Source organism: Perna viridis, chromosome 4 (assembly GCF_037379345.1).
Source record: "Perna viridis isolate PV_CMFRI_1.1 ecotype Kerala chromosome 4, ASM3737934v1, whole genome shotgun sequence".
Classification (NCBI taxonomy): domain Eukaryota; kingdom Metazoa; phylum Mollusca; class Bivalvia; order Mytilida; family Mytilidae; genus Perna; species Perna viridis.
In genome coordinates, this window is record NC_142448.1 from 15,775,073 (window position 1) to 15,795,270 (window position 20,198).

Sequence of the window (20,198 nt, forward strand, 5' to 3'; positions counted from 1 at the left end):
GAATGGGGTACCCCTGGCATGTTACATGCTGGGGTTGTCAGGCTATAGTGCGGAAAACCTGACCGCAAATCATAGTGGTGCACCGTCTTGGGAAAGATGCCACGTTCCTCGCACGTTAAAGAAACCTACTTTGGTATTCTCCCGGAGTAGGAACCATAAGGCTCCGCCATAGGAGGCTAAATTGCCCGACCCTACCCACCTCTCCCTATTTCCAGTGGCAATCAAAATTTGTCGACCCCATTGTCCTTGTGTCCCATCCCTTTTTCATTTCGTCATCATTTCATGTTCATTTTATCATCAATTTCATGTTCATCGTCTGAATATAGCTGAAATATTGCTGCTCGGACGTTAAACCCCAACAAACAAACAAACAAACAATGCTTGAAAAAGGAGCGATAAATGTATCGTCTTATTCAATGTTTCAGTCCCCTGTAGATATGGCTCTCATCATCGAACAAAAAGCCAGTTTTGCAGAGCTTAAGTAGCCGTAAGGTTTTAGGTTATGTATTTTTGAAAAAAAAGACTCATTTGTCTTTCTACAACTCCATTCATTGTTTTTTTCCTCCATTTAATGTTTTTGGGAACCAGACAGATCAAATTTTCTACAGACACAAGACCGTGTTGAAATAATTTAGAATCTGTAAACTGTTAAAAGCAAATTATCTTTTCGTTTAGGAATACTGATAAAAAATGACAAAGATCTAGTTTTACATGATAAAAATGTAAAGTAAAGCATAAAATAGAACATTTTGCATTGTGATGCAGCGTTTCATTTTCCCAGAAGTAAACAATAAAATGCAGATTGGTCTCTGGATTTCAAATCTGTTCTAGGTCGGAATTTCCAGAAAGGAAACTGAAACTAGAATGAGAATTACGAACCCTATAATTATATATATATCACAGAGGGATGAGTTTGAATCCCTCGGAGGGAACTTCCAAAAATTTGCTTCACAAATTTGACAGTTCTGACATCGTTTGGAATTTATGTGCCAATATATATATATATTCTTGGTCATTCCATCTGTGGGACTCGAACTATTATTGCTGTGACATCTATAGCAACACCACCTGCACAAAGTCCAGCGCAATAGACCACTCGACCAGCTAGGCTATATAATATTTATATTAGCACATATATTGGCACAATAGATGACTTCCACATTCACTTCCATTCCAGAAAAGTTATATCAAGGTCAACTGGGGTCAGCAGGTGTGGGATTGGTGACATGACAGTGGGAGCCAGTGTGAGGAATTTTTAAATTATTCATATTTTATACAGAATCATTTCAGATATTTTGATGTTCAAAGACATATTTCCACATGACTGTAGCCTTCGAATCCAATATCCTTTCCTTGTCTAGTATAAAACCGTAAACCAGTTTTCACCAGGTCTGGCATAAATTGCGAGTGTGAAAGTCGTCTGTTGAAAAAAGAATGGCCAAGGGGGAATTACTTTGCAGGATAGATATAGAATAGTAGTTACTTTCAATTTTGACACTGACAAGGATTTATCAGAGGCATACAGTATAATAAACAGACATAAGAAACTTGTTTATTAGCCAGTTAATCAATAAAATTATCACATGGTAGAGTATGAGATTCGCTGACCTTTCCGATTGAATATTAAACCACTTTTTCCCCTTTTGATAAAACGATCTGAAATAAATTGTAGCAGACATGCAGAAGATGTTAAAATTGGAAACTGAAGATTTTATTTAATTATCTTGTGAAACAAAAAAGTTGTGATAGGTTAAAATAAAAACTATGAATTTAATTATGAATTATTTTCATTTTTATAAAAATCAAAGGGTAGCTAACTTGTTATCAATACTTCTTTTTGTTTGTTTTGGTAGAGAGAAAATTTTAGTAGCAACATGAAGCTAAGATATCAGAATAGGAAACTGATAGTTTTATTTCAATATTCACAAAACCTTTTTAGTTATGATCATTTAAAGTCAAGTTGTTATTGTTGATTAAGTAAGTACGAGATCTCATTCCCTGCTGCATTTTCTTCTAGTTGCAAATCTCTTGTATATTATGTCTCTGGATTTATACAGTAGACTACTATAAAAATCCTTAATACTGACAATAGCATGTTGAATATCTTGGCTAAAGCACTGGTTGAGTTATTTCACATGATATTGTAAGTATCAAATCGAAAGTAACTGTATTACATGTGTATTCTGTAAATTGCATTTTAGTCCTTTTAATGTACATTTAGTTTTTAGACTACATTGTAAACTGAACTGATGAAATAAGTTACTCCAGATTGGTGAACTGAGCTCCTGCTTCTGGCAAGAGTAATCAAGGGAACCAAGATTCTTGTGGAAATCAAAAGAATGTAATCCAGGGACCAAGACCAGACATGCACAATGAAGAACATAAAGCAACCAAAATAATATGTGCAAAACACTTTCTATGTGTTGCTCATTAAATATGGAGGTGGATTCACATATAGAAACCCGACAACATCAAGAAATTGTTGAAAATTTTGAAAGCTAAAATTTAGTTAATAAGCATGTAAGAATAAGATAAACTATTGATTTTAAACTTTCTTCTGAGTCTTCCATTACAGGGCAGAAACTGGTTTAACAATTATAATTATTTTTTCTTTTGTAGTGAATGTGTGAAAGAATGGAAATACAGTCACAAACTACTGATGATAAAATTGAAATGATAACAGAATGGCCCATCATTGAATCAGAATCTCTCAATAGTTATGTGGAAGATTTGAGTCAGTCCCACAAAAGAAAACATAGTGTGTGTGAAACAGATCGTAATGAATCTGAATGCAAAAAGTCACTGAAAAACTGTGAAACAAGAGAATGTTTGGCTCAAGCAGCCTTAGCTAAGTGGTGGAGACGAAATCACAGCAGATTACAATGTGAAGAAACTAATTCTTTAAAAGGCTGTCATCCTAACACACATATTAAAATGATAGCTAGGTACCTAAACAACATGTAAATGATATTAATATGAAAACAAATAAGTTACATTTGCAAGGTTTGAATTAAGACAAATTATGCAGGGGCCCTAACAAGTTAGTCTGTATAATTATAAACTGACCTCCATTGTCATACTTCAATAAATGTCAAAGAAATTGTATTGGCTGACAGACTTTAAAACTTACTGGCAAGTTGACATGCAGTCATATGAACCCACAGGCTTAAAAATATTCAGTCAGTCACTTAAGAGACATAATGCTTTTGCATCATTTTTTAAAAATTGTACCTGACATTTGGTTTATCCTTGAAAGTTTTGTCAATATTTCAGTCCAATTGATTTTTTATCAATCTTGGCCAATGAATTATTTGTTTCCAGAAGTCTGGGTATAAACTAAAAAGACATTTAAAAAATGACATAGAATTGTACAAAATGGTAGACATAATTGTAGTATATTGTTAGTTCTGAATTAAACTTTGAATTTTATAGTATCAGAATAGTAACTACAAATATTAAATCTTGCAGTTAGATTCTTATATGATATTCTATAGACTTCAAACGATATATTACTTGATATATCTACACCTTGGTGATTCAGATGCAGAAATAGTCTTTTTGTCATATTAGAACAGAAAAAGATCTATCAGTCGTTTCATTCAGTCACTGCTTGTTGGATTTAACAACACTTCCTTCAGATGACCTTTTCAGAATCCTTGGGTTTTTCTCTTGGAATAATGCTTTCAAAATCATGAAAGATGAATTCTGATTGGCTGACCAAAAAGGTCACCAGAACAGAAAGTAAAATGGAGTGTTGTTAGATCCTAGATGCTGCAACTGAATGGAACAGTTTAATTTTAATAAAATTGAATTTATGCTAAGTATGGTGTAGTACCCATTTTCACTTTGGTTGACTTTTATATTCACATTTGATGCTTCGTTACACATACTCTATAATTACATTTACTGTGAATATCATTAAAATACCTTAATAATAGGATTATAATAATAGGTCAATAGGCTTTACATGTGATGTCTGATGAGTGGATGAAACACATCATCAAACAATTTTTACAAAGTCTTCTCTGACAATACTTGACCAATTGATACCAAACCTGTTATGAATGTTCCTTTGAGTATCGTGCATAGAAATGATCTGGGGATTTCTGATCTGTTGAAAAACATGGTCGCTGTTACTAAAAATAGAACATTGGGGTCAGACAGTAGTTTTTTGCATATATCTCCAAAACTGTGAGGTTTAGCCTAATTCTGACGGAGTAAAATTGTTCAACACGCTGAGATCTGTCTGTGGTCAAATTTTCATTTTAATCTGTCAAGCCATGTTGGAGTTATTGCCCTTTTTAGACGATTTTTTGCTATTTTTAATATTATTCTTTCAAAAATCTTCTCCTCTGACACTACTGGACCAATTAAAACCAAACTTGGTAAGAATGTTCCTTGGGATATTGTGCATAGAACTGATGTGTGGATTTTTGTTGCATCAAAAAAACATGGCCACCATTACTAAAAATAGAACAAAGAGGCCAGATAGTAGTTGTTCGCATATATCTCCAAAACCGTTAGGTTTGGCGAAATTCCGTTGAAGTTAAACTGTTCAGCATGATGAGATCTGGTCAAATTTTCATTGTAATCTGTTAAGCCATGTTGGAGTTACTGCTGTTTTTCAAAGTTTTTTTGCTATTTTTAATGTTATTTCTTTCAAAAATCTTCTTCTCTGACACTACTTGACCAATTGAAACCAAACTGAGTGCAAATGTTCCTTGGGGTATCTTGCATAGAACTGATGTGTGAATTTTTGATCCATCGAAAAACATGGTCGTTTTGTTACTAAAAATAGAACAAAGTGGTCAGACAGTAGTTTCTCACACATCTTTAAAACAGGTAGGTCTTGCAAAATTATTTCTATGGCTGAAATGACCCTTATTATAAGGCCTTCAAAAGTCTTCAGGGATCAAAGTTGTCAGGTGACTCCTTGTAAGAATTATTGCCCTTGAAAGATGTATTTTTACAGTTTTCAGCCAATATCTTGAAAACCATAATAGAAAGAAACTTTCTATTGCTGAAATAATCCTTTTGATAGTCCTACCAAAGTCTTCTTGAGTCAAAATTGTGGGACAACTCTTTGTTAAATTTATTGCCTTTGAAAGACGAACAAGGTGAGCGATTCAGGCTCTTGGGAGCCTCTTGTTTATGTTTCATAGTCATGTTAAAGTGTTGACTGGTCACACATTTTAGACATGATGTGCTAGCACATTTCATTGGAAATTTGCTATGGTCAACACTTCTACCCATCGATGGAACAGTAGAAATCAAACATTCAATCCTTAACTATAAAATAATTGAATATAAAGAGCCAGCCCATGTTTAAATGAGTACAACACCAATGAATTATTTCTTAAATATTAGAACAATTGCACAGTACTGTATAGTAATACAAGATTTTAAACACAACACAGAAAAGGGTAGTTATACTAAATACTAAATCTTGTTACAAAAGTCACTCACACTTTGCCACTTCTTGTTCTGCTAATTTTTACTTTACAAGGGTGTGTGCATGTGTGTGACTCCACTCATTTTATTGGAAACCACAGAAATATTGCTTCTTGATTTGAAAAATCTATGAGCAATATCAAATTGCAAACAGACATCATAACAGTTGTTCACTCAAATAATTACCTATTGCAACAGTGGCTACCAAAACCGCTTTTGAAGGACGACACATTATTTTTTCTAATAAAAATATACAACTTTTGTTTAGTAGTCATCTTGTAAATGGCGGTCATTTTGTATTTTTTAATGGTGCCAAATTGAAAGTCTTTGTGGTAACTTATTTCACTTCTCTAGAATATTTTATCTATTTATTATTTTGTTTACTTTTAGACAACATTCAGTCTCCAGGAAAAGTGTATTAATGATATGGTTTAAATGCAAACAGTTATTATTGTCTCTTGCTACAAAAGCTTTATCAAACTTTAGTTTTAGGGTTTGTCTTTTGCCTGTCTGTGTCTGTTGTTTCTTACGTTGATTGTCAAGACATTTTTTCAGACATCCTATGAGACAGTGTCTTGAAATATGTAGCTATGTCTGTATTAGTTTCAATTTAAGTTCAATTTTTTTCATAATGAATATTGTTTGCAGCCAATAAGCATAATTAATTGTGCATTTAAAAAAAAGACTTAACTTGTACACTTTGAATTTTTTTCAGCCTTCTTCCTGGAAAAGAGTTTATATCATCAGAAATACATAGATTACAAAGAAAGTTAGACCAAGGACATAGTACTGCTGATGTACATGCTGCTCTAGCTTCATTCTTAGAGCGACAGAAAGAGATAGAGAAAGCTGTGTATCATATCAAACTAGCTGTGTCTTTACAGTCAGATGGTAAATATTAATGGTGATGTTGTGTATCGTATGCTTTTTAGCTCACCTGGCCATGTGAGCTATTGCCATCACTTGGTGTCTGTTGTTATTGTCCAGGTGAGTGATTCAGGCTCCTGGGAGCCTCTTGTTTATATCCTGCTTTGTATACAATCTCTCAGTTTCTATTTTTAACCAAGTTGCAATGAAGTTGAACTCGGTTTGGTGATGGTGGCCATGTGGGCATGTGCATCAATATTGGTTTACTGATGATAATTGGAAAATTTTATATCTGATTCAAACGAAACTTTGTGATATTTTTACATGACAGGTAAGTGACATTCTTTTTAATTTTGAGTCATAGTGGCAAAAAAACTTAAATTTGTTCCGTAAAATTGAGATTTCTGGATAATAAATTCAAAAAGTTTACATCAGATTCAAATCAAACTTCATGATATTGTTACATACAAGGTAAGTGAGATCTCTATTGATTTTGCAGAAATTTCTTTTAAGGTCAAGTTTACAGCAGCCAATAAACTTAATTTTTCGAAAAAATTAGGTTTCCAGAAGATAACTCTAAAAATTTACCTCTGATTCAAACCAAATATTAGGATATTGTTAAGTGCCAGATAAATGAGATACCTATTGATTTTGGCAAAAGTTTGGTCAAGGTCAAGTATGCCAAAAAAAAAAAAAAGAAATTACATTTTTGCATAAAAATTAGGATTTTAGACAAGAACTTAAAATAAGTTTACATCTGATTGAAAACAAACTTTCTGATATTGTTACATACCAGATAAATGAAAACATTGTTGATTTTTAGGGTCATTTCATTTGCAGTCAAGGTCACAGTTGTCAAAAACTGTAAAAATTAAGTTTCTGTTTGATAACTCAAAATGTTTGCATCCGATGCAAATGGAACTTTTGGATTTTGTTACTTATCAGGTAAATGAGCATCCTATTGATTAAAGATATATAAAATATTTCTTTCTCTAAAATAGGGACCCAGCTTGGCTTGTGCACTCTCGTGCATCTTGATTTTAAGATTTTTGAGATCATATATTGGTATTGTTTACCTTTGCTTTGAAAATTGTATATAAACACTTTGTATCCAAACACATATTATTTTAAACACAATTCTTATTTAATTAGCAACTTAAGGTAGATTTGTAATGTTTTTTTAGGTTCAGGCTTAAAGAGCTTAAAAGAACCATTTAAGTTAATATTAGTATAATTTTAGAAATTGTTAATTTGGATGAGATTCGTTTTAAGGTCTGGTATATGACTAATTTTCTACTTATTTACCTCTATATATTACTCAACAGACTTAAGTTTATTGATAAATAAAAAAAAAGTTTCTTGTTGGTCCGTCTAGAGAAAGAATATAAATGGATGCTGCACAAACTAGAAAGGATTGCAAGAATAAGAAAAATACAAGAAAATGGTCTGAAATTGATCAAGAGGGATGCACAGTTCCCTATCCTCAGAAAGGTAAGTCAATTATGCAGAATGTGATTTGAAAAGTGAAATAGATTTATGGGGTAAATGTTGATAAAACTAACAACCTAAATTAGTAAAGTAGTACATTTGTTATTCCTAGTTAAAAAACATATAAGGGCAAAGTATAAGATAGGACTAGCTTTTATTTGCCCAAAGGCAAAAGCATTATATGAAGTTGTACATTACCACCAGTGATCGATTGCACACACAGTAGTATGTATTATATTTATTGAAAGTACTGATGTCACAATGCTTTTTTCTGTTTTCTGACATCATAACTTACGATCAATTTTAAACTTATAACTTATATTATTATCAACTACTAAAGGTCAGAAAAACTGATCATAGATCATTCTATCGATGAAAATTTCACAAAAAAGGACAGAAAGTAAGGAAAAACACCTGAAATAACTATAGATCATTGCACAGGAGATCAATTAAGACATCATTACCAAATCTTTTATTTCCTGTCTCATTTTAACTACATCAACTTTGAATTGTTAGATGCATTACAATTAATTTTAGCACTCTTCTATTTACAATACAGTAGAGTAATTATGATTGTGTTATCATTAGGTAGAGAGAAGAACTGCGGAAGGCTTGTCGGTGGAAGAGTTTTACCAGAATTATGAATGTTCCCATACTCCAGTCATAATTACTGGCCAGAAAGTTACTACTGTAGAATGGAATATGGAACGTGTTAGGCACATTGCTGGTCTGATTTAAAAAATCACTTACATAAATTCTTTATGAAAAGTTGAGGTTGTTGGAAAAAAATAGTCTTACAATTTACTTCCAAACTATTGCAATAATAATGACTTATATTTTGGATTGTTTCAGTCGTTTATGAATTCAGAAAATTGATGAATAAAACTGAAAAGAATAGTTTACAAAGATGTGGTCTTTTTTATGATACATGTAAAGCAACCCACAAAAAACCCCAGCATTTGTACAATTTCAGGGACAGATCCTGGTTTTGGGTATTGGGGGAAGATATTCAAAATTGATAGAAAAATGGAGCAATCACAGTTTGTGCAAAATCAAGATTTCATGTTTTTATTTCTTCTGTAGCTCACTTGGCCAAAGGCCAGGTGAGCTCTTGCCATTACTTGGCATTGTCATTGTTCTTTGTCGTCTTCGTTAACAATTTTTTCAAATTCTTCTCATCTGACACTACTGGACCAATTGGAACCATACTTGGTGTGAATGTTTCTTGGGGTATCCTGCATAGAACTGATGTGGGGATTTTCAATTCATTGAAAAACATGGTTGCTGTTACTAAAAATAGAACATGGGGTCAGACAAAAGTTTTTCTCATATATCTCCAAAACAGTTAGGTGTAGCCAATTTTTTTCAGTTACTGAAAGGATCCTTATTATTAGCACTACAAAAGTCTTCAGGAATAAAAGTTGTCAGACGATGCCTTGTAAGAGTTATTGCCCTTGAAAGATGAAAAATGATGGTTTTTTTTTTGTTTTTTTTTTACAGTTTTCAGCCAATATCTTGAAAATTATGATAGGTAGAAACTTTCAGTTGCTGAAATGTTCCTTAAGATAAGTCCTATCAAAGTCTTCTTGAGTCAAAATTGTTGTACAACTTCTTGTTTAATTTATTGCCCTTAAAAGGCAAAATTGAACCAGGTGAGCAAGTCAGGCTCATGAGAGCCTCTTGTTATACCTACCTTTAAATTTATTTAACTATTTAAGACAGAGATGTCTGATATTAAGTATAGTTATTTTGCAGGTAAATGTAATGTAATCCTAAGGAAGCCTGTTAGAGAGTCGGTAGAATGGGCAAAGCTTGAAACTGGGCAAACCATGTCTGTGGCATCTTATATTGACAGTGTAACTGGTTCTACTCTGACAGAGCAGTTATACTTGTTTGATTGGAGTTTGCCAATTAATTGTCCTCCTCTAGCTGATGAATTGATCATTCCTAAGTACTTTGCAGGTAATGGACCTGACTTGTAAAGATCTCACAATGTTTAGCCCTCAGTAAATGTTAAAAATGTTATCTATAAGTGTCAAAAGAGTAAAATCCTTGGTCAAGTTTAATATTTCCCATTAAAAATGGCTGAAACAGGCCTATAATCTTGACTTGAATTAAATCAAGAAATTTTCATGTGATATAAACTTTCACGGTTTTTGCGAGCCTGTGAAAATCGCGAAAGTTTATAGACAAAGTCAATAACGTTAACTATACAATAAATGGCTGTTTCCCGTCATATAGGAGGGATATCCATAGGAAGACATGACCAGACAAAGAAAGATAACTCATTGTTATTTGTATTTTATTTGACGAGATAGTCGTAGATCCGCAAATATTAATTTTCAGTGATGTCACTATCACGAAAATTAGTATCCACGAATCAGTCCATTGACTAAAATTCGCAATAGTTTACTAACGCGAATATTAGTAGTTTACAGTGTATTGCAGTTTAAGGTCATTTAAAAACCCTAGTTTATGAAGTTTACATGTCCCAATATTTTAAGTTTCATTTTGTTTGAATTTATTGAAGTTGTTTTTTTTTTCATTTTATAAATTGGAATTCATTTAATCTTTTTTTTTTTACCTCTGTCTTTTTTCCTCTATCCCACCAGGAAATTCCGACAAAAAAAGACTACCAAAGGCAAAGAATGATGAATTAAAAAATTAAATTTGCTTGTCTGTCTGTTTTGAAAACTACCTGATGATTTTAGGCTGTAATTTGTGACCTTGACTTTACGTGTCAATATAATGGAAGAAAGCCAGCCTCCTGCTAAAGCTGAGCACGTATTAAATATGAATTACCCCTTATAATAGAATAAATCATGCTGATTTGTTTCTAGAAGGGAGACACTCAGAAAAATGCTGTAAATGTTTAGTTTATACATACTTTCAAGTATTAATTGTTCAATATTCACTTTAAATTGATTTGAAATTTAAGCCTGTTCAAAGATCAGGATGATTTAGAGCCTTATCCACCTGCATGACGGAGACACGCAGAAAAATGCTGTCGTTGTTTAGTTTATACATACTTTCAAGTATAATTGTTCGATATTCACTTTAAATTGATTTGAAATTTACACCTGTTCAAAGATCAGGATGATTTAGAGCATTATCCACCTGCATGACTATTTACACTATCACATTTTTTTTTTTTTTAATTTTAGGAGATCTCTTGAAAAAGACTAAAGATGGAAGTTTATACAGAAACAGCTGGCCTAGTTTGTTTTTATCTCCTCCTGGGATTACCAGTGAACTACATATAGATGCATTTGGTTCTAATTTTTGGATGGCATTATTTCAAGGGAAGAAAAGGTATAAAACTCAGTGCTGTAAAATTACTTTTGTAAACTATGTATGAAAGAATAAGTTAGAATAACTTCAAGTTTCTGTATTATATTTTTATAAACCGTGTTTGGCCAATTCAGCCCAGACACTGATAGGATTTACAAATTGTGAGCTCTCACTTGATTACATGGGTGATGGAGCATAGCTGCTCCTAGTTGGTTGAGTGATTTGTTTGGCTAATTCTGAGAATGCACAAAAGTATAGCCTACTATATTTTTGTGTCTGTGCAACTTCTTGTTATACAGTAGTTGTATGTTTTGTACAAATTTTTATATAAGCATGTCTAATCCGTTGCAGCAAACATTTTTTTAACCTTATGAATTTTCATTCAAATTCTGTAAATCCTGTGCTAAATTGAATTTCTAGATGGATTTTCTTTCCTACATCTGATGTGCCTTACTTGTATCCTGAATATGAACACAGCTTGGACCCTGTGTTTGATGCAGATTTATCTGTCCCTGATCTTCGGAAACACCCTTTGTTACAACTAACTCATCCAGTAGAATGTGTATTAGAACCAGGTTAGTTTGTTTAAGACATTTATTTTAAAAATATAGGTGGGTATTTTGGGGAATTCTCATACTAAATTTATCTATATTTTTAATCTTTGTGTGTGAGTACCGGGACTTGTTTCCACTTTCAAATTTGCAGCCCAATTTATAAACAAACACGAAAAAAGGTGATTCAAGATTTGGTGCGTGCCTCACTTCAACACATTTCATTTTTCAAACAAATTTGAACAAATTACATGTACTGTTTACTGCAATCAGTTAACAAAGAAAGAATCTTATAAATGAAAACAACTTTCACCATCAAATTTTTCCAATTATATCGAAACAAGGATTTATACTTTCTCAGTTGCTTGGACCAAAAGTAAAACTATGGTGACCTTGACAATGCTAGACAAACTGGGTTTGCTTATTGCTTTTTGTGTGATTTAGAATGGCAATTGAAAGCATGGGCAATTTTGAGTTTCTAGTTTTCCAGTATTATGAAAACAGTGACTTGATTCCATTAACGTTTTGCATCCATTAGATAAAAATCCCTAGTGTTTTTTTTTCTGACAACCAAACTTTCCTTGTTTAAATGATCCATGGTTAGCGTAAAATATCCTGCAATCAAGATTCTTCTGGAGTTTTCTTGGAGAGGGACCATGGAATGTGGTTTTATGGGGAACAAATCAACATACATGTATATAAGGAATAATGAAGATCAGTAACTATAGTGAAAGCTAAATTGTTAATTGACAGAGTAAATCAGCTGTTGTTTCAGTTCATCAGTGTATTCTCCAGTGTTTCAATTCATCAGTGTATTCTCCAGTGTTTCATTTCATCAGTGCATTCTCCAGTGTTTCATTTCATCAGTGCATTCTCCAGTGTTTCATTTTCATTTTACTTTCCACTACATCAACATTAAACAATAGACAATTTCATATCATATGGACAATTTCAGTACAATTCCAATACATGTTATTAATATGTACATTATATTGTATTATTACAGACTATTTCATTTCAATTTCTTCACCCCAAATATTTATATGTACAATATTCATAAAGACTTGATTATCTGTTTTTTTTTTTAGCTCATCTGGCCGTAGGCCATGTGAACTATTGCCATCACTTGGCGTCCATCGTGTCATCGTCGTTAACAATTTCTTCAAACATCTTCTCCCCTGAAACTACTGAATAGATTTGCATGAAACTTATGATGATTGTATTCTGCACAAGTCTCACTAACCACTTCTAACATTTCCATTACTTTGCATGTTAAAAAAGTAATTTTTGAAGTTTCACTGTGAATTCCCAGGACAAATGACATCTTAAAGTTGCATACCATTGCAAAGCATGGAGGATAAGGCTTTGAAAATCATTATGCTAATGGTACAATGATTGTAGAAATTCTTCACAAAATTTACTTGAATAAATGATACTGAAAATGCACATTTTTACCATTTCTGCTAACTGACAGCATGGAGGCAAATTACTCACACGTGTAAACAATATTCATACACTTTTGTGGTAAATTACAAATATGATTTTATAGTACACATTCTCAGCTTTATTTTGACAACTTTTGATCAGAATACACACAAATAATGCACTTACAATGCCTAGATCTAAGTTCAGTGTGTTTTTGGAACTACATAGAGGGGCGGCCATTTGACCCGGTAGTGGTTAGTGAGACCACAAAATGACCGTTTGGATTTTTGATCTGGTAAAAAACATGGAAGCCGTTACTAAAAATAGAACATAGGGGTCAGAAGATTTTTGCATGTATCCCCAAAACCATTAGGTATAGCCAAATTATGATATTGGTAAAAATATTTAGCATGATGAGATCTATCTGTGGTCAAATTTCGGTGAAAATCTGTGTACCCATGTTGTAGTTATTGCCCTTTTTGGACGTTGTTTTGCTGTTTTTGATGTTATTATATTCAAAAATCTTCTCCTCAATAACTACTGTACAGAATTCAATGAAAGTTAGTATTTTTGTTTTTTAAGGTATCCTGAACAAAATAACTGGATTTTTTATCAGTTAGAAATGGCCGTCATTACTAAAATAGAACATAGGGGTCTGGCAGTAGTTTTGTGCAAAACCTAAAACCTTTAGGTTTAGTTAATATCTTTCAATTGCTGAAATGGTCCTTATTATAAGGCCTACAAAAGTCTCCAAGGGATCAAAGTTGTCAGACGACTTCATGTAAGAGTTATTGCCCTTGAGAAGAGAAAAATGACAAGTTTTTTTTTTTAAGTTTTCAGCTGATATCTTGAAAACTATGATAGACAGAATGAGACTTTCAATTGCTGAAACGATTCTTATTGTAAGGCCTACAAAAGTCTCCAAGTATCAAAGTTGTCATACAACTCATTGCAAGAGTTATTACCCTTGAAAGGCAAAAAAAATATGTTTTTAGCAGTTTTCAGCCAATATCTTGAAAACTAGAATAGTTAGAATGGAACTTTCAGTTGATGAAATGATCCTTATGATAAGGTCTACCAAAGTCTTCATGGAGTCAGAATTGTTGGACAACTCCTCGTTAGAGTTATTGCTCTTGAAAGGCAAAAAGTTAACCTGTGAGCCTCATGTTTCTTGCACATTTTGGTTTTGAATGATCTAAACATGAAATATCAATAATAGTGCCTACCCCTGGTATGGTGATGCATCATCTGTAGAAACTTGGTTTTTGTGCCATAACTTTAGTATTAGTCAGTTCTTTATGAAATTTTATAACACAGTTACTAATCACAAAAGGAAGGTTGGGATTGATTTTAGGGGCTGTAGCCTCAACTGTTTTAGAATTAGGGGTCAACAACTCCTTGTAAGAGTTATTGCCCTTGAAAGATGAAAAATGGTGTTTTTTTTTACTGTTTTAAGCCAATATCTTGAAAACTATAATAGATAGAAAGATACTTGTAATTGCTGAAATGATCCTTATGATAAATCCTACCAAATTCTTCATGAGTCAAAATTGTCAGACAACTTGTTAAATTTATTGTCCCCCGGGATGCGTTGTGAGGGGACATGGAAATGCTGGGTGTGTGTCTGTCAGACTAAGTAAGTTTGACTTTGGTTACAGTTGAATGATTCTTGACAGACAGAAGTTATGGCCCTTGGACTTAGAAAATTTCAGTGAATTTACAGTTTTCCACACTTTTTTAGCTCACCTGGCCGAAAGGGCATGTATGCCATGTCTTTGCTGTTTATATAACTACTTATGTAGGCCATCTCTTTGCTGTTTATATAACTACTTATGTAGGCCAGCTCTTTGCTATGTAAAGGAGTGTAACCTAAAAAATATATTTGAACAGTGTACTTAATCTTCAAAACTTTCTACTTTGTAGGCCAATAATGATGAGTTTAATTTAAATCTACATGTATTTACTGTGACATCTGCCACTAATGTATGCTGTGTCTAGGATTTGATTGTCCTTAATGGTATTTCACTCACATGATATGGTGATACTCTTGATGGAATTCTTGTCTGTACAGAATATTGTTACAAATTATTCAATGCAGATTATGATTCTGTCTTGGTTGATTGATTGATTAATTATGGCAAAACATATTATGGCATAACATTTAATACATCTAAAGACAAGAACATCAGATCCATCAAACAGATCTTGCTCTATCCTACATGCTGAGCCAGAATTTTAATGTGTTAGCTTACACAAGCAACTACCTATACTCTCAGCCAACCAGTCAACACTTATATATGCTGCATGAGAACAATGCACACTTGTCAAGTCTATGCTTTTTTCAGCACCTGTGATTATATTTCAGTTGTTCACTATGGCCTATTTATTGTTAATTTTTTATTTGCAGGTGATTTGCTGTTTGTTCCTTCTGGTTGCCCTCATCGTGTAGAAAACTTAGAAGCTAGCTTGGCTATATCAGCAAATTTTGTTGATCAGTCCAACTTAAACTTGGTGAAAAAAGAACTTGAAGTGAATTCTCTACTGGACTTAAGATCTAAAGAGCTTCTTCAACAGTTTTATCATTTAGAGTCAGATTACAAAATGGATTTTATCAACTCTTGAAATAAAAAAAAATAATTTCTTCAAGAATGATTTTTACCTTGCTTAATTGGTTTTTCTTTGACTATGGGGTAAAATGAAAAGGACAAATCTGTGTTAACTGTGTACAAGGGTCAGTAGGAGTTAGATGTGAATCATCTCTGCATTGAAGAAGGAATTGTGACTTATTATTGATCTTTTGAAATAAATATTGCTGCCCCGTGCAGGTCCGGGTGTTAAAAGAATAGGCCTGCAGCAGCGTTAAGCTTGTCGTATAAGGCGACTAAATAGTGCTCAGAAACCTAGCCGGGGGCTAGGCGCTCTGCCCACAGAGCAACTGGGATGTGTGCCCCAGGTGGTGGAATGGGGTACCCCTGGCGTGTTACATGCTGGGGTTGTCAGGCTATAATACAGAAAACCTGACCGCAAACCATAGTGGTGCACCGTGTTGGGAATGATGCCACGTTCCTCGCACGTTAAAGAACCCTGCTGTGGTATTCGATAGGAGTAGGAACCTTTGCGCTCCGCCACAGGAGGCTATATTTCCCGACCTTACCCACTTCCCCTTGTTCCAGTGGCAATCAAAATTTGTCGACCCTATTATCCTTGTGACCCATCCTTTTTTTTTCATTTCATGTTCATTTTATCATCCATTTCATGTTCATTGTCTGAAAATAGCTGAAATATTGCTGATCGGACGTTAAACCCCAACAAACAAACAAAAGCTGCCTAAAATCATTTTCCACATTCAAGTTTATGCCTCAATACTGTTTTGTGTGAAATTGAAGGGAAATGTTTTTTTTCAGCAGGTTCTAATCTTTGAAAGTAACATTTTTGCAGAGGCAACATAGATATACAAAAGAGGTTAATTACCTTATGTCACAATGTCATCAATGTATGATTCTTAAGTTACACATAGATAGTTTTTAGACTTATCTTTAGTATTGATTTGTGTTCTATCAAGTTTGTCCGTGACCTATCTACAAAGCTGGATTGATCTTAACAAAACTTGACACAAGTGAACAACCTCCATGAGTTGTATGTCCTTTCTGATCCACTTATTTGGAAGGGGGTCACAGGAGGAAAATACAACTCCTCCGAATACCCAGACCAACGAAGTTGTGGAGGGTATAAAGTTATTTACAAATCTGTCAGCAACAACCAAATGTCACAAAATTTTGACATATTGTTACTTGCTGCTAGAGGAAACTTGCTATATAAAATAAGTTGACTGGCCCCTACTATTCTGTGAAAAGGGGCCAAAAGTTTTAAATAGGTATTTATTTAAAATTAATGTAGGTTTCTTTCTCATTCAATTTTTACCATTCTTGTTTATACAACTGCAATTTTTCCCTCCCTATAGTGGTATCACCCTATTATTGTCTTTGTTGACATTTGTTAAATAGTTTTTTTTTCAATAACTTAAAGTAAAACCTATCTGATCTTTTTTTAAAGTTTTAACACATTGTTCCTAGGGACATTGCAAAAGGCCAAATAGTTTTTTAAGATTTTTGCCACACCCCTTTTGAAAATAAGGGGCTAAATGGGTGTAATCATTAGAATTGATTGGAGAAGTTTATTGATGATCCAATTTTTATTCTTAAATGACACAGCCCAAAAAAATAATTTTCTTATTTTTTGTCCAATTTTGATTTTTTTTTTATTGGATTCCTTATGAATTTCCTGCCTGCATTAACCAATCAGATTTCAGATATCTCTTACAGTTTTAAAGTTATAAGAAAAAGGTTTCATCTAATTATTATGACTTTTTTTTTGGAAATTGTGCCTCTTAAAAAGGGGTTGAAAAAATATGCTTGCAAATTACTCTATCATTTACTGTTTTTCAAGGTTATGGAGTACAAAGTAAACCATGAAAGTGTCTTGAAAGCTGAACTTTTTTAATTTTAAAATATTGCGTAATATTGTATCCAAACCAGTTACTGTGTTCATTAATGAACTGTCAGTCCCTATGTTTAATTGTGTCAAAAATTAATATTTGGTCCATACTCATCCCAAGTGAACAGTGTTCAACTAGCTGTTGTCGTATCATGCTGTGCTTGGCAAAGATTTTTATTTAACAAGTACATAGATTAGGTATTGGTAAGGCACTGACCATTTTTATACTGATGGGTTAGGGGCCTGGCATTATTTTGAGAAAAAAAAATAAAATTATTCAAAATTTTTTTTGCTCAGCTAAGGATAGAGAAAAATTATGATTCAATATTTCCACCATCACTGAACAATGTAGAATTACAAATAATTTTTTTTTTATCTCTGGCCACTGCAGAAAAAAAATCAATAATTTTCACACTTGCAGAAAAAGTTTTTTGTAACACAACAGGCCTCTTCTCTCCTTAAAGAAGAAAATGGTCTATGCTTAACCATAAAGTCTTAGTTGAGATTGATTTTCATAGATTTTTTTCTGTTGTGAGCGACCACATTTTTCAGGATGAGGACTTATAATTAAGTAGCATTAAAGAGATGAGCCTAGATTTATTATAATTCCTTTTAAAATTGCTGCCATCTAATTTTTTGTAAATATATAATTCAGTGATGGGGCAGCCACATACATCCTTATATTTTGAGTTTTTATTACTGAGAAAATTGAATGTGCATGTATATTTAGATACATAAAAGCTTAGTGACTTTCCTTCTGGTCAGAATCTTGGCCAAGCATATTGAATCACAATTGAAATTAAGATCTTTAAGTGTTCCAACTGATACAAGTTTGACTAATGACTATGTATCAAGCTGAGCTCTATGAAGCCATTTAATTTCTCTATCGGATCTTCTACCTCACCATTTCTTCATTTTCTACACTACAAAATAACATGTCTTATTGTGTAAGCTAGGGGATGACCATTTGATTATGTGGGGGAGTGCTAACAGATTTTGAAATCATTCAATAGTTTCCTGGCCTCGAAAAAAATGAAAATATTCTGGCAGAGACATTAATATATTATATTATATTTTATATGTTTCTAATTCTGGGCCATACCAGGCCTCCTGAAAATAAATATTCTAACCTTAGGCCATGCAGATACTTCATACAATGAAATGGAAATAAATTATCTTAGCCTGATGAGATTGAAAATTAATTTTCTGACCTGCTAAACATAAAAAAAATTAATATTCTGACCCAACAAAATGTGCCAGGCTTCCCCAGGATGTCCCCACAGGGACTCCCCAGATTGTTAATGTGTATATACTTCCAGGTGATCCCTAAACAAGGGGGTGGGTATCAGACCCCCCTTTTTAGCTCACCTGGCCTAAGGCCAAGTGAGCTATTGCCCTCACTTGGCGTCCGTCGTCGTTAACAATTTCTTCAAAACTCTTCTATGACACTACTTGACCAATTGGAACCAGACTTGCTATGAAAGTTCCTTGGGGTATTGTGCATAGAACTGACGTGGGGATTTTTGATCCGACGAAAAACATGGCTACCGTTACTGAAAATAGAACATAGGGGGTCAGACAGTAGTTTTTTTTCATATATCTCCAAAAGCGTTAGATTTAGCTTATTCTGACATGGTTAAAAATGTTCAGCATGATCAGTGGTCAAATTTTCGTTTTAATCTGTTAAGCCATGTTGGAGTTATTGCCCTTTTTCCACGTTTTTTTTTGCAATTTTTAATGTTATTTCTTTAAAAAAATCTTCTCCTCTGACATTACTTGACCAATTGAAACCAAACTAGGTGAAAATGTTCCTTGGGATATCTTGCAGAGAACTGATGTGTGGATTTTTTATCCATCGAAAAACATGGCCATCCTTACTAAAAGTAGAACACAGGGGTCAGACCGTAGTTTTTAGCATATATCGCCAAAACTATTATAAGTTTAGCTGATGCTGACATGGTTAAAGAGTTCAGCATGATCAGCTCTATCTGTGGTCAAATTTTCGTTTTAATCTGTTAAGCCATGGTGGCGTTATTCCCCTTTCTCCATGTTTTTTTTCTATTTTTAATGTTATTTCTTTCAAAAATCTCTGACACTACTGGACCAATTGAAACCAAAATGAGCAACTCGGACTCCACTAAAAACTAGGAGCATGGACCAGGTCACCGGTAGGGTAAGCGTCCTCTGCTTTTCTAAAAACACCCGCTGAGTTGGTCATAAAAAGTCAAGTTCGGGGTAGCCAAACGAGGAAAGGAAAACTATGACCCGTTGAATAAATCAGTTTTCATGGTGCAGATGGATATGCCATAATGATCCACGAGTTCATGATGACGACCATAAAACTTCTGCAGTGATGACTTCAATCTTGTAGCAACATAACCCTTTTCCAGAAGCCTATTTGTTAGAGTTTTAGCGCGATACAAAAAGTCTGCGTAGTTTCAGCAAGTTCTGGCATTACGTATGAGTTGTGATATGAACACTCCATACGCAGGTGCTGAAGGGATGTTGTCACAGATGAAAGGAAAGTTGACAATTCTGAATGAAGTCATCACTTTTGTCGTAAAGTTTGGTCGATAGTTGAAGTAGTGCCAATTTCGGTTGGCTGGATAAACAAAATAAAGAATGATATTT

General features: G+C 33.5%; 1 protein-coding gene and 1 long non-coding RNA gene across 4 annotated transcripts in view; one reads left to right on the forward strand and one right to left on the reverse strand.

Moving 5' to 3' along the window:
- Positions 1–20,198, reverse strand: part of LOC148619050 (uncharacterized) — a 196,677-nt gene that overhangs the window by 5,888 nt on the left and 170,591 nt on the right. The gene's annotated exons all lie outside the window — the stretch shown is intronic.
- On the forward strand, positions 411–18,753 carry LOC148619051 (bifunctional arginine demethylase and lysyl-hydroxylase psr-1-like). 3 transcript variants are annotated; one of them, XM_088578582.1, is made up of 10 exons: positions 411–487; positions 1,178–1,244; positions 2,620–2,945; positions 6,167–6,342; positions 7,694–7,809; positions 8,395–8,533; positions 9,562–9,768; positions 10,971–11,118; positions 11,518–11,672; positions 15,481–18,753. In XM_088578582.1, exons 3-10 carry the CDS (start codon positions 2,623–2,625, stop codon positions 15,693–15,695), a joined length of 1,479 nt encoding a protein of 492 aa, XP_088434708.1. In that variant the 5' UTR covers positions 411–487; positions 1,178–1,244; positions 2,620–2,622; the 3' UTR covers positions 15,696–18,753. The 3 variants fall into 3 exon arrangements, with proteins under 3 accessions (XP_088434708.1, XP_088434709.1, XP_088434710.1); XM_088578583.1 differs by lacking the exon at positions 1,178–1,244 and having other exon boundaries at positions 413–487; XM_088578584.1 differs by lacking the exon at positions 1,178–1,244 and having other exon boundaries at positions 444–499.